Genomic DNA, 15,939 nt, shown 5'->3' with positions numbered 1-15,939 from the left:
CTTACCGATGCGAAACAGTAAATATACTGTCAAACTACACAGTTTAACCTGCAAAGACGGGCTCATAAGCTCCCTGTTTGTTCGACTGGTAGTGCTCATCGATCGACCAGCCAATCAGGAGTTCAGATAACCTGTAAAATCTGTGAGACAGTTTCTGGTTAATGGTGCCAATTTTGGTGGAGTTTCGACCCATAAGTGAAGCCAATCTATGCTGAAAAGCCGCAGAACACTGAACCGCTATTTCATCCCTATTTGGAATAGTCAGCTGTGCGCATCTCCAGGATCTCCAGGAAGCTTTGAACCATGCGGCTAAAACATTCAGTATTTTAGAGTCGGAAAAAGACTCGTCAACAATGAAATCGACAGCATTATTGTGGACAAACGAGTGGAAAAGTTACAAGGAGCCTCGCGATATTTCAAGGACACTTCTGACGTCAATCTAGGCTGCCCGACCGGGAGCACCAATCATCATACACCGTGCCTCTATGAAATGCTTGAACAATCATCGTCACTGACCGTGTTTCTGTGGTGTGTCTGAATACTCATCCGCCATTGATGAGTTGAATAACTGTTTGGGAGTTCGACGGGAATCGTGCTTTTCCACCCTGGATGCTTGACGGCTTCCCGACTGCGGTTTTGGTGGGGATTTGAGTGGGTCAGTAGGTTTCGGGCATTGCGGTATTATTCCCAGGAAAAGCTATTGCAACCAGACACGTATTTCTTATTTTTTTTCATCTCAGCTATCCTAAGAGAACATTGACAACCGTGGAGATTTGTGAGCTGTTACGCAACACAAGTACCAAAGCCTATTCCTATCACATCACAGTTCCGAAGTATGGCGTTCTGGTTTTGTCCACTGTCTGTCTCTTGCTCGAAGTAAGTGGCAGAACTGTAAACAAAATGTTTTTTTTTCATCTCAGCTATCCTGAAGAGAACATGACAACCGTGGAGATTTGTGAGCTGTTACGCAACACAAGTACCAAAGCCTATTCCTATCACATCACAGTTCCGAAGTATGGCGTTCTGGTTTTGTCCACTGTCTGTCTCTTGCTCGAAGTAAGTGGCAGAACTGTAAACAAAATGTTGTTTAAACTAGTGCTATTTTATTGGCCGCTTCAAAAATGCGTTCAGGTTTGTTCTTTGGCAGATGTATAATTGCAACCACTTTTGGTACAGGACATTACGTGCGCAAAATAAAGTCTGTATATCTAAATTAGCTGGACAACTAATTTGGACGTGTCCCTAATTTTCGGTTTCATTAGTGTTCTGTGAATCTCTAACAGGCAAGTTAAGTTAAGTTTTAAGTCTAAATTTTATGTAGAAAAACAAAGCACGAACATTCATCTTATCAGTTATTTTTATTGGCGCACTGACATCTACTGAACGAAATTCGAACACAGCAAAACCTATGGTTCACGACCGGTGCATTTAGTTCAACAACAGTCCTGTGTTACCCCAACACGAAAATAAACACTTGGCTTTGATATTTCGGCCCACATTAGGTAAAGCATGAAACGGCCTTTGTACAGCACACTCAACTGCGGAATATTATAAATGAAGGACTTAACTGGGATGCAGTTGAGTTTCCCCTTTGAAACCAAGCTGGCGCGCCGACGAGTGTACTTTACAGCTTTCGTACAGTTTGCGTGGGGCAGGATATGGGTTTAGTGGAAACCCGCGGACTGCTTCTACCTGACGAGCTCTAAGACGGTCGAAAGCCGTTTTGGACTGTCGAAGAGTTTTTGGAAACCTGGTTCATAGTGCTCTTTCCCCCACTGCTTAGGCAAATTGGCTGTAACGCGTGAAAACACCCAAAGTGTGGGCCTAACCAAAGTTAGCTTTATTGGAGGAGGTTTGCAAGAATGAAACCAGAAGGCTGGCGCACATTTTGATTTTCTAATTTGTCTAAATATATCCTGCTACCTAGACTGACCTGATGGTAGCACCACGTGAACGATCATAAAATTCTTGGATTTGAAGAGTATCCTTCAAAATCCTCATCGACACCAGCAACGAGTATGATTAACCCTAACTGGAGTCAGACCTTGCCGAATGCTATAGAACAATGTAAATTTTTTTCCAAACGGCCTCAGTGAGGTCTCTTTCCGGGGGTTTACCGAAATTAGGGTTCGGGCTAGTTCATTGATCAAGGCGCAGATCAGAAAATCCGTGTTTCTAACCCAGCCTCAGTGCCCCTATCACTTCTGCTTGGAATTGAATAATCTGGCAGTATTTGAGTCCTCGTGTTTCCTTTGGGTAGCGTGGTATCAAGGCAGAGCAATTACTACCATTGTCTGTGCCATAGCAAATGTGGCAAATGTTTGAAATTCGATTATCAATCTTAAAAACGTAGTAGAAGTATGTTTAAAAGTGTATATGACATGATTCTCCATCCTGCATTCCGTGTAGGGTAGCCGTAAATGATGGGCAGCTGGTTCATTTTCACCCTTTGAGTAAAACCCAGTAGACGGAATGATATAATCTGTCTCGTGAAAGTCTGAGGATATATTCTAAGACCTATACTTAAACTGAGCACAGTTCACCAATGATGGGTACCAAGTCTGGAGGCTTGTTTCCATCCGGTCATACCAATCAAAGGACAGGCCGTCTGTAGACAATATCGGTTCGGTTTTTCCTTAGACGTATATTTCAGTAGGAAACTATCTCCCATAAGAGATCCGTTTACGTGGCAACCCGAATAGGTGATAATTGCAATCCGTCACCTACCTTATGCCGAGATACGCATCTCTAAACTTAAACTAATGCAAGGCCAAAAAGCCTTCCTTCATAACGCTAATCTTAGTGAGACGTTCGACTTGATTTGGAAGTCTCCGAAAGTAACCTTCTAAACGGCAGTCCATGTCTTTTCATAAACAACAGCTTACAGCTGTAAATGCCTTGATTGGTTGTGTTATCGTACACACCGAGGTAAGAAAAAGATCTAGTGTAATGCTAGGTTTCCTAACCTTACACAGATGTAGTCGGGATGCATGGGTTAGGCCGAACCACAGGCATTCCGGTGAGTTATCTTGTGTCTCAACCATTCAGCTATACAGTTTGCATTTGTTATCATATGAATGTGTAAACATAAACTTTTTCCAGTATGCATACTGTTACTGCTCTAATGGATAATTCTCCATCGTGTCTGACAGATCTTTCAGTTTCTACGTGCGAGACTACGGTACATCACTCTGGGTAACCTACTTGAAGTTACTATTTACAGTTTGGCGCTCTGTACAACAGCTGACACTGATTGGTGTATGTACGAGACTGGATTACGAACGGTAAGTATGGCCGGCTTTTTTAAAATCTAGGTTAACCCAGAACAATAAGCTCTTGTTTTGTAAAGTGCCATTTATCCGTGTTCAGCCAGCTTGTGTGTAGAACAATCGTGTTCAGTTTCGAGTCGGGAAAGTACAGGTTTCAAATTTCGGCAGGACTCAACTCCATTGAATGATGTTCACCATTGTGGCCTGGAACTGACTTGGACTACTACTTAAGCAGATATGGATAGTTATTATTTCGGATGTCGATGAACCACCCAGGATAACGTGCATATGCATATAAGGACTTTCAGATTTCTTGCACCTTCACTACCAAAATATCATAATCCCTATTGTGTTGGAACTTTTTAAGGAATAAACCAACCGTAGCTAAGTTTGTGCTGAAAATGAGGAATATTTCTCACTGCAGAATACTAGCCAAAAATCCTTAAAAGAGTTCAGATGGCTCGAACATTTCTTCTGGTTTATCATGTTTTCTTTGAAGTTAAGGCATCGATGCCGTGATAATCTGAGTATCCATATCTCTGTTGAGCAGCCATCTTGGATGTGAGGTTCTTAGAATTGCCAAATAATGATCACTGGACGGCAGCAGCGTTACTGCTTCCTGTGATGCAAGTGTTGACCGATTACGCTCTCATTATGGAAGGGGTTTAACCCCAAAAGTGCGGATGCTGAATCCGTGGGATGCTTTCGAAATGCCCTTGGATAATGCCATCGCTAGTGATGTTTTCTAGGCGATTGGAGTCACATGGTTTTACGAATGGTCATATTTATTCCCTACCAAATCAATACTAAATCATGAAGAGGAAAGTGATAGGGACTTTTGTGGTATCTACTAACATCTGGTATCTATGATGCAGTTTTCACCGCAGGAAGTTTTTTATTACCAAAGATCCAGAAGAATCGACCTTTGGAAACTGTTGGTTTCGTGTGGATTCTAGTTAATGTCCACAAAAGATGGTATAACATCGTATGCGCTCCTACTGTAATGGCGTATACTGCGGATGAAGTGTGCCAGTAGTCTATTATCAAGTGTCCGAGCACTGCTCCCGATTCTGACGATATATGAAGGTTGCTATAGAAATTATGGAACCAATTTACAGTGGTTCAAAGTACGCCCAGTGAAATTCGAGTGGACGCTTGAAAATGTTCACTTTTCAAGCACTGTGCAGATGATATTTACGTGATGTAGGTATCTGTTTCTGTCTGAATGCGAAAGGTGAAGTGTTCAAACTACTAGTCGGGATATCGCCTGGAGTTTCTTGAGATGCGCACTTTTGATGGTTCCCAATAAGAATGAAACAGCTTTCCGGTGCCTCCATTCTTTTCGATATTGATTAGCTCCACTTAGAGGATAAAATATCCAATTAAAGATTTACGCATTATGTACGAACATTAAATTTGGGCGGTATCGAGTAAATAAACTATTCAAGCGCATTCTGATTTTGTTACGGTTTCTGAGCCAAGCTCGGACTTACATCGTTTTCCTTCCTTTTAAAAAACATGATTTGAATGGAAATAAGTGAGCCATCAGTTGTAGATATTTAAAGTAAGAGGAAGTCGGAATATAACAGTTCAACCTAGCTTCTCAACCTTGATCTACACGAAATTGTGTGTTGGTTTGGTTTGTCACAGTCAATAATGTAGTCTGACAAAAGGTAACAATTAACACCTTTTATGTGACGCAACAAACAGTGGACTTAACGTTATTACTTAGTGGGACGACGGAGCACTGTCATTTACCATGGGACCGTCATGCCTGTTGAAGTGTCTTGACCCAAGTGAGGTGGAATGTTAGCACCTCAACCCCGCAGATTAGGTCACTTTGCATTCCCTCGGATCATAATTCATCCATTACGATGACTTCGAACCATATCCTTTGACATATTCTGGAGAAATCTGTTATCTGAATGACATCCCTAGTTTCGTCTAGTCCAATTTCAGTTCACGGAAGATGTTTAAGAATGTGATTCGAGACTCTGGTTAGGCTATTGTTGGTATGAAGTTTGTAACCTTGTTCATTTACCTCTCGAGGTAGAACTTTTCCCGGAGAGTCTAAATTTGTCTTCAAACAAGGAAACTGAGCATCGTGCTTGCGGCTGGACGAATCGATAAATATATGATTTCATCTATTTGGGCAGTTGCGTAAGTTCTGGTGGAGCGCGGAAAGACGAGATCACTTCCTGGCTTCTGAAGACAAGGTCAACTTTTGCCAAAATTCGACATTTGAGGCACTGGCGTGACGATAGCCTGATTGTCAAGGATAGAGTGCAAAAAGCCGCCATCCGACTAGTCTAACTATATGTACCAGGGACGTGGCCGCTACGTGCGAAAAGTCTTTGGAGACTTTGCAATCAATAATCGGTGCCTTCGAAAGATTGCGCGGGTCTGGTTGAAACATCAGGACTGCACTTCTGAGGTACGTCAGATGGGTTTCGGGGAAGTTCACTCTTCCTCCACGGATCAGCTGATCACATCTAATAGGTCATGCTTTTTAGGCCGTTTACTTCCCGTGACAGAAGCCCGTTCTCATCATATAGTCTTCTTTGCCCAACCTTCTGTTTGATGGAGAGGACCCAAACCAGTCAGTCCACTGCTTGGCAACCCCGCACGAAATTCCTAGCGGGTCGACTCAGTCACATTGATAAGTGGTATCTACCTGAATGAGGTCGTTGGGAAGAGGCAAACCAATGGTTGGTAAGCCTAACAGTGGGAAAGCATGCCAAATAGTAGAGACCGATCAACCGAGTTGAATATGTCTTGGAAATCCTGAGATACTAAAATTGTGAGTCTGACGTTGTTTTATCACTTGACGGAGTGTGAAGATTTGGGCAACGCAACTCCTACTTGACCGGAATCCCGATTGCTGCCCACGAGTCAGTGTTTGACGAGTCACCATAAAGCAACGCGGCACAAGTGACGCCAAGAGCCTCAGCAAAACTGAGGTCAAGTTAACTCCTTGTGATAACGGCACTAGCGAAGATTTCCCCCAGTTGTCTGTGACAATCTTTTTCCCAAGTGCAGGCAAACAGACAAGTGCGACCGGAATCCCGATTGCTGCCCACGAGTCAGTGTTTGACGAGTCACCATAAAGCAACGCGGCGCAAGTGACGCCAAGAGCCTCAGCAAAACTGAGGTCAAGTTAACTCCTTGTGATAACGGCACTAGCGAAGATTTCCCCCAGTTGTCTGTGACAATCTTTTTCCCAAGTGCAGGCAAACAGATCAGACAAGTGCTGACTGTGGACGTCAGCCCTGTCTTTGAAAAATACTAATGGGAAGTCATTCAGGGCAGAAGCCCGGTGGCACTTGAGAGGACACGTGCATTTATAAAGCTCCGGGGCTGCAGGAAGTTCCAGACTAACTTTAGATGCTCTATTTCAGTTGTAAGATCCAAGTGAGCGGCAGTGGTCCAGGCACTCTGAGGTGATTTTGATATGGCATACTAGCATATTTCCAAGTTACTTTTTTGTTGCATCATCAACAGTGGGGTAGTGTGAGCTGTTTTTTGTCTCATACTGAATTTGTTGCGTTTGGAAGGATTTTCACTTAAGGAAAACACATTGGAATGAAAATTAACTCAGAAATACAGTTTTAATCACTATCTAGGGCTTGATGAAATTACGGAAACCCTTCACGTAACAGGTTTTACCTGAACATATGGGAGAATATGATTTAAAAACACCGCAGCATGATTGGAAGATATAAATTTTTCTACTCACCTAGCTTAAAATGTCAAAAAAAGAGTTGAAAACTCGTGAACCACAGGGAGTACGACCTGAACCACATAACTGCTGTGTGAGCTGACCGCTAACAGTCCGCAATCGGTTGTGTTCTACGACCAGTTGTTATGCTGCAAACACGGAGTTCCTCCGAGGCACTTGACTGATTCTAACTAACGATCGTCCTTGCCGCATAATATTCCAAACTTAGTGAACTACTCTGTGAGTGTCTTCCACAGTCACTCTTTTACCAGCAGTCTACAGACAAATGCTAAAACCCTATTGGCTTCAAGGAACAAAGTTTTTCTCCACTTATAATTTGCACTGACGAGTTGTGGAGACTCTATCTACCTGCAAACTGTAGAAAAAGAGTTTGAATGGAGATTTCGTCCTGTCACTGAAGTCGGTCTACACTGAAAAGCCGAGAAGCACTGTTCAGCTTATTGAGAATCATCAAGACACTCAGAGAGTCTCGAACCAGTGGCTGATCACTAATTCGTTCGACCACGAGCGGCTGATTAGCAATGTGGTGAGCTTTCACTTGAACAGGATTTAGTGCCACACAACCTTCAGTCAAATAAACCTAATTACGTGGTTACCTGTTCATTAGTTTCTGGACTGACGACTTCTCAAATGGAATTTTTGCTCACCGCGCGGACATTATTCCTCCTCTGGTAGAGTGAGGAAACTCGGTAATTTTCCAGTGAATTTTCTTTCTGTAAGACTATGCTGACAAAATCACCGCTGAAATGACTGAAATTCCCCATCACAAAAAGTGTTTTTTGGTTAGTGCCATTGTCGTAGTGCACAAATCCTCATACTTGCATCCATTCTGGATTGAAAGCTAATTTACTTGTTTATTATGTCGCCTCGTTACGAAGAAGTTAACCATTGCCAATAAAGTCCTGCACATCCCTTCAAGACAGTCAAGTCTTACCGACCGATAAATTCTAGCAACTTTACCTATTTGTGTAGTGAAGTTGACTCGTGAAACGTTCAAGCAAAACAACTGTTAGACGCAAGTTGCGTTCTTGCCTTACGTCTCGGAAACCAGAAACTCCGCTGACATCAAACAGAAATGATGAATTAGGTGCAACATAGGTGTTTTTGAGATTTCTGGTGTTATGGGGGAATACTGGCGTCAAATGGCTGTGGTGTAATGCAGAGTCAGCGGCCCATTTAAGAATTTTTGTCCGTCCTGTGAATGCTCCTCATCAGATCACCGTGACGACCTACTTCGGTTAAAAGTTCCTATGGTGAATATTTTACAAATTTAGATGTATAAGTCTTCATTCAACAGGGGTGACCCGGCGCAATAGGTTGATTAATAACAAAGAACAAATAAGAAGCAAACAGAACTAAAATAAAGACTTCAAAATAAAAAGCCAAATTAATTGGACCGGACTAAACGGTGGATGAACAGCCAATCAGGTTCGAACTTACTGATACTTATTGCAAGCCGTAAAAGTACAAACACTGGGAGGGGATCCACTTACGAAACGACTGAAAGTTAATCATCAGTTTCGGCCATCGGATGAGCAGCCTACCGGTAAAGTAACAAACTCGGTTAGCGGCAGTCCACTTCAGATCTCTATCCACTCAGTGATAATCCGCCTTTCTCAAATGTAAAATACTTCCAAGTACGACACGTGATCAGCTCAAAATCACCTCTATGAATTCACCCATACTTCTGCAATTTTTTGTCTTTTTTGGAAACGCTAAAACGGACTTCACACAAGAAATGGCAATGGGCCACTGGATCGGTTGGGATCTTTCTTGCCTGGGTCAACCTCCTACTTTTCATACGCTCGGGGTTGAAGGTGGGAATATTTGTCATCATGTTCGTCGTCGTGATGAAAACGTTCGCCAAATTCTTCCTTGTTTTTTCGCCATTCCTACTTGCCTTTGCACTGTCGTTTCATGCCCTGTTGGCTAATCAAATCCCGTTTAGAGACCTGAAAAATGCCGTAGTCAAAACGTTTGGAATGGTCATTGGTGAATTGGACACGAATGCGGTGAGTGAGGCGATTTCTTATAAATGAACACTCAGGGAATCACGTTTATTTTTTTTCAGGAACTGGCAGCCTGATTGATTATCTGATGTGACACGGTTAGGAGATTCGCCTTTGAAAATTGATCTTTTTCCTTCACAAATTAATAGATACTTAAGTGATACGGTTACATCTTCGATCATTCTTATCCAAAGTTAAACCCCAAAACATGCCATGTCGTACTGTTATTTCCAAGGATTATCCTTCAAGGCATCTAAGAAAGACAGGCCAGCTTGCGTAATTCCCGCCTATAAACCACAGAGGTGTGCGAAACTCCACTTACCAAGTGAATTCCTACCAAATCCTAACGAGATGCGAATTCCGGGTAAAACAAGGCAGGTTTAGCGAAATTGACCCATCTGCATACCAACTTTGACTGGTGACTCACCTGGAACCCAACGAAGCCGGTCGTGATCTGTCAAAAAGTTTTCAGCAAACTTATGCGTAGTGAATTACGTCTATAAGGCAGGTTTACTTCTTGATCCTCAGTCAGCCGCTTACGAAAATCCATTTTCTGCACCTGGCTAAATCTGCACTTAAAATGGGCCTGGCAAACAGCCAACAGGTAGAAGAAGTGAGGACATCTCATAGAAATAGCATGTTCTCCTAGGTGAGAGAAGAAGGATGACACTCCAAAATTCCAAACAGATTGAACTGAGACGTCATAGTTTCATCATCCTCATTGACAGTGACACCAGGTGAGAACATCTGAGCTTCACTGCTAGCTAACTATATCAATTCACTTCAATAATGCCTTATAATGGAATAAAGAAAGAGATGTGGGAGGGAACGACACTCAGGGCTAGCCTACCACAAGCATCCCACTTGCCCCCACTTCCAGCGCTCACTCAAACAACGTGGATGGAAACTGACAGCAAGAACGTTGCTGACATCGGTTAGCAGCCATACATTTCAGTGCATACAGCCATGCACAAGGGGGGGCTGCATGAACCTCAACCTGGACGGCAGAATTTTCTTTCATTCCATCCGGCCCAAGTTTATTTTCCAGGAAACGTTGGTTTGTAAGCTAAATTGCCCGATTTCAACCTCCAATATGATTGGCTTTCGAACCAAGTGTCTCCAGTGTTGTTTCAAGTGTTTCGCCCACGGTTGGTGTGTTTTCCTTGAATACTGTCAATTTATTGGAGGCATAACATTGGCAGTTTTGAGGTTACTTAACATTCTGGTTAAGGCGACAACATTTGTCCAATCAGTCTTTAATACGAACTCATGCCTAAACACTGAAATTGGGAGAGATAAAACTCAACGAAATCGCAGTTGCAGTTATCGCCATCTCAGTTCGACCCAGTTCACTGGTTATTGTGCGTTTCACACACAGTATACCTACTGACTGTTTCGTGGTTTAGTGTCGTACAGTAAACTGACGTGGAATAGTACAACCCACACTAACTTCACGATGCAAAACACTAGGTGGTGAATACTTAAATTGTGTTTCCATCACATCATTTCAGATCATGTTCGAACGATTCGAATCTACGGACGTAGAAAAGCAGGTGTATTTTGCGACCATTACATACATAATTTTTGTGGGCTTCATTTCCATCATGTCGATTGTAATGATGAATCTTTTGGTCGGTCTTGCGGTAGACGACATCAAAGGAGTTCAGAGAAAGGCGCAGTTCAAATGTCAGGAAATGAGGGTGAGTTTCTTGTGTCCTTTTTTGGGTAACTGACCGTAAACGAAACTGAATAAACTGTACAAATGCTCAACATACGTAAGATTAAACACTAAATGTCATGCATGATGGACGTACTACCTGTTCGATACGCTGAAACAGGCCGAGGGAGACTCATCAGTGGGACACATAAGTATCAAACTGTTCTACTACATTTTGGTAATTGCACTAATTAAATTAAAGACAAAACCAATACAGTCGCTTTCAAAATATCATGCTTCACCAACCGATTACCACTGCCTTCCTACCTTCTGAGGAGTAGCCAAAACTTATAATGCGTTGGTCACAGCAGTTAGATAGCTTCACCAACAAAAGGGAAGCTTTCATCAGTTTGTGAATCATCGGGCAAACTAGCTGATGATCATTTGGCCTTATCAAAAACGTGGCTTCCAAATATGTCGTTTACTTTAACTGGAATGGGATGCGTCGAACATGTTTATCAGTGGTTTTTCACTGTGCGAGAATTCATTTTCGATGGTAATAGTAAGTGATAATCGGCCACCTGTAATAGCTAGCTTTTCACTGTGCGAGAATTCATTTTCGATGTGATAGCTAGCTGTCACGCCACCCAAAGGAATCGGAGATATTGCGAGTGACCGAAGCCTAGACAACAGCGTTTGAGATGCCAAAGCTGGGTTTGAACAAGGACTTTCCGAGCTATCTCGATGGTCCTTGTCGAAAAATCTTTGACAATGGTCAACCCAAGCAATTAGCAGATTACAGGGGAAGCTGATCACCTAATCCGACCTATGCAAACGTATGACAAGTGTTTCCTTGGGATAGCATACAATAGGACTACGTATTCTCCATTTGCAAATAAACAGGGAACAAGTTCTCAATAAAACAAGCACATATACTCCAAGGCCATCACTACTAGATCACATTGAACTCACACGAGCATCGACAGCAACCGTATACATCATTTTGCCTCAGTTCTTTTGTGGAGGAGAGAATAACAGGTGTCACGTTTCAGTATCTTCATGCCGTGACCATTTTCTGGATTCTATTGTCTTTGGTGTCATTTCATCTACTTGGTTATAGAAAGGCTAATACTCAATGTAGAAAAAAAGTAGTAAAGTAAAGTAGTTAATAAAGTAGTAAGATTAACGCCCATTTCGTACCAACACTGATACCTCCATATAAAGAACATTCCCAAAGAAACCCAACATCCTTATTTCTAAGCCTTAAGTAAGTCAACTTAGGGAATAGGCAAGCTCAAGCGTGAACACATTCGCCTGTTTGGACGTGAGAATTCAGATGCGTCCAATGTCCGCTGGTGCAGTTGTGATGATACACTCGCTTCGAATGTCAGATGTTTGGAGTTCAAACCTCGGCATGGCCATTGGGTATGCACTGCTGATGAGCTTTAATAAGAGCGAAACTCGAGTCTAGTGCTTCCCCTGTTTGGTGTGGAATCTCCAGAATAATTACCCCAGGATGGGAAGACGACTGTTCAAAGGAAAGTGATGTGAATGTAAACAATACATAGCCCGTAAACCTCATAGCGGAAAGAATATACCTCATAATCACAATAGCACAGTAGCTGTTTATGTGGAACTTGATGCGCCAAATCTTTTGACCGACAACGACTGTCAAAAAAACGACGCGTCAACTAACCCATCATCTCAAGTTTTCCAACAACGGGGCCAACCACGTTCTGGCATTGCTGTGAATCAGTCCGTTGCGTCCAACTTAGTTATGTAGGTTCAATTATAAATCCTTACTCTTGGTCACCGGCTGTCCTATGATATTTTTCATGTCCGACTTAGCAATCTTGGTACAGAAACCCGCAGAACATGTCCTCTCTAGGATGCCGGTGTGTACCTATGTATTGGTATCTGACAAGGTGGTCTGTTCACCGGTCTTGGCAGTTACCTTACAAGCTTAGTGTAGGGTAATTTTCAAGCTCGGTGAACGGATTAATGACCACCTGATTAGGTAACAGTGAAAACACCCAATCTACCAGTATTTCGGTGTACTTCTGTACTTTTCTACTCGATGATGAGGGTAAGGCATTCTGATTGGATAGCTGATCGCTCGGTAGATCATGTTCCAGAGCTCGATTTACCTGCTCAAGAAAGAAGTCTCAGAAGGTGTGCTTCGGATTCCACTTGTTGAGAGTGAAGAAACCCTTTAGCGTGAGTTCTCCGAGAAGGATGTCACCCAAGCACTGGCTCAAAGCAGACAAGGAGTTCGTATGGACTGCAGTAGCGTCAATTGCAATCAAACATCTCTCGATCACGGTGACCAAGCGGAAGTCTTTCTCTGGTTACTTTGAACCATCTGCTTAATTCCCTAGATTGGAGAAGGTCCATCGTTGCGATACACTTCTAAATCCAAACAATACCCCCATTTATTTGGAAAAGCTCCTCTTGGTAGGATACTTTTGCACGGGAAGTGACTAATGAGAACTGGGATGCGATATCACAGCGGTGAAGTTGTATCCTGATGTTTTATGTAGGTTTTGTGAATTACTGATTGGCTAGTTAGTTTCATCCAGATTACTTGGCCAACCATGGAATGCAGTTGCAACGGCTGCTGATTTAGGAACCTTTGGTTGCAGATGTTTTGTCACTAACCCGAGTTGACATCATCAGTGTGCAGTAAGTAGGTGGTGTAACTTGGGCATGTGGATGCTGAGAAGTGCTGACCTCTGACTGGTTTCATTTGATGTGTTGGTTTCACTCAAAAGTCGTCCGGACGTCGACCAATCAGATAACTGGACAATCATCCGGCAACTGGGGCTGAACATCCACAAGACCGGTCGTAATCAGAGATCACTTTCGGGAGTCGACAAGGCACACATGCACAGCACTGCTCAGCGCTCACATGCTGACACACTACGGAGCACCGCTAACTTATATGCACTGATAATATCGCCCAGATTGCGGACAGTAGAATTGCAACCAAACGGACTAGCTCAATACGTCAGTACGTCAATAGTGAGAATTCGCAATAGACCTACGGGTGAAACGCGAACTTATATGCACTGATAATATCGCCCAGATTGCGGACAGCAGAATTGCAACCAAACGGGCTTTGATTTGACACAACAACACAAGTGGAGACAAACGTAATAGGAATACTGACAAATAAAACTCCGTGAGCATTGTGTTCCCTCATTCTGTTTCACCGCCCCGTTGCCCAACATCCATACCACGACTAGAAATCCTTCAGCAAATATTGTTCCCGTCGGATCTTGTCCAACCAAGAGTAATCAGCTGACGTGACCATACAGTACAACGGTAATGAAGATGACATCAGGCATTTAACGTAACAGTCGACATCTAGACCCCTGCCCAAGTGGAATGAGCCAGTCGTTCCAGAAACAGCACATGTTTTCATCTTGTGCTTGAGGAGCTGGCTCCCTAAAAGGAGGATTAAGATGAAATACTGGTCAGTAGCATCGCAATAGATGGCTTCTTTTTGCCTAGACCGGCGAATGAACGATAAGCCATAAAAGCGCTCGTACGAAAAGTGGATATCAGTAGCCCACCGTAATGAGGGGTTTGAATGGACAGCCATGGTGAGTAGGTTGAAGCACCAAATGACTGGATGACGGACAGTCAGCATGAATGAATTTGTGCTGACATTGTGTGCTGACATGCCTAATAATGCTGTTTTGGTAATTAAAGAAGTTAGTCAAAGGCTGGGGAGAGCCATCTTGTGTTGTCCTGCTGACAGTTCCTTACTTAACCTTCAGTCAAAGATTCGGGAGAAAAACGGAAATTGCGCGGAAAACTGGACACAGCTAACGAACAACATGTGTTTAAAATGGCACATGCTCTATTCCTTTGCACACAGACGTAAGTAACATGTTACTCCGGGACCAACGTTACGGTGACCTCTTCTTTAAAGTATCGGCTTACGAGATCATGTCGTTTTTTAAATCAGTTATGTCTTACTTTCTGCAAATCTGTACTTACAGATTGAGCTGATTTTCTCCGCCGAAGGTCTACTTTCAAGATTTGGACGCAAAACCTACACTGTGCGCAACTACATTTACAGACCAAACTATACTAGTGGCTTTCTCAGTCGAATGTTTCATCGATTTTACGTTCAGTCCATGAAAACAGCAAAGGAAATTGCAGAAATACAGGCGAGTGGTTTTTTTATATAAAAAATAGGTCTGATCAACTAGCTTTTCGTCTGATGAAGTTGAACTATTTCAATACCTCACTCTCTGGCATGTTCATTATAGCCTAACGTCCTTCCTTTTCAATTGGAATTAGTTTCAAAACACCCACGAATTGGTCAACAATTACATCCGCAATTTGGCAAAATCGACTTCATAACATAATGTCGTCACCTATATACCAGATTGAATGTAGAGGTACCGGTGTGGATAACAATGCTCAGTTAACTTGTTACGTATGCCAAAAATACAATCATACTTCGCTTGTCAGAGTAAACGACCGAATAGAAAGTTGTGCGTGTAAGGGGTTTGGTCTGGATCCAACCGGATTGGTTGGTTAAGATCGGCGTGTCCAAAGCCTGCAAAGTCCTCTTAGAACCCTCCAGGACAGATGGTCAAAAGAACGGTCTAGTTGGGAAACACAAATTTGTTTGGATGTGCAATTAAGATGGAAGCTTTTGTTCAGATTCTCCGTAAGTCTTATTTATTCAAAGGTCACCGACGTCAGGTTACGAAATGAATGAAAAACACGACTCTCAAGATGAAACATCCGCGTGGATAGATTGGAAAACTCTCTTTAAAATAAATTCCAAAATGCAAGGCCCAGGTGATTTTCAAAGATTATTTTAAGATGTAAGCAAGACTGTAAACAAGTCACGCTGTGATCCTCTGGTAGAGGAACAGTGCTTACGATCCGAGGAGTGGACAATGTTACCAAGCAGAATCAGTCCGACGAATCACACTGTGATGACACCTGAAGTTAAAGGACGTTAAAGGATTGTGCCTAGCAGATCAATATTGAGTTTTTGGTACTGCCTGACTGACAAAAGCGACTAGTTCTTCAGGTTTTAGACACTTTGGAACTAGAACTATCAAAGGACGAATCTCGGTTTGTCTGAAGATGTTGAGGTGGTACTACGCGGGATCTAACGCAGCAGTCCAACAGCCAGAATGGAAGCTGAAGCTTTAGGAGAAATAACTTCTGAAGTGATGTGTATGTAGCTCGAAAATTCGGGGCTTTCCTGTTCAGATCAAGGGTGAAGTTAGCTGA

General features: G+C 42.7%; 1 protein-coding gene across 1 annotated transcript in view; it reads left to right on the top strand.

The window, feature by feature from the left end:
* Nucleotides 1-14,856, top strand: part of T265_13969 (hypothetical protein) — a gene marked incomplete at both ends in the record, with an annotated part of 60,406 nt that extends 45,550 nt beyond the window's left edge. The window contains 5 exons of the mRNA XM_009171399.1: nt 921-1,056; nt 3,153-3,284; nt 8,745-9,020; nt 10,529-10,717; nt 14,682-14,856. Of these exons, the coding sequence (XP_009169663.1) occupies nt 921-1,056; nt 3,153-3,284; nt 8,745-9,020; nt 10,529-10,717; nt 14,682-14,855 (907 nt within the window). The remainder of the gene's footprint in view (nt 1-920; nt 1,057-3,152; nt 3,285-8,744; nt 9,021-10,528; nt 10,718-14,681) is intronic.
* Nucleotides 14,857-15,939: the final 1,083 nt, after the last annotated feature.

This window comes from Opisthorchis viverrini, assembly GCF_000715545.1.
Source record: "Opisthorchis viverrini unplaced genomic scaffold opera_v5_124, whole genome shotgun sequence".
NCBI classification, from domain to species: Eukaryota; Metazoa; Platyhelminthes; class Trematoda; order Opisthorchiida; family Opisthorchiidae; genus Opisthorchis; species Opisthorchis viverrini.
The sequence above is the reverse complement of the archived record's forward strand: the minus strand, read 5'-3'. Positions and strand labels throughout refer to the sequence as shown.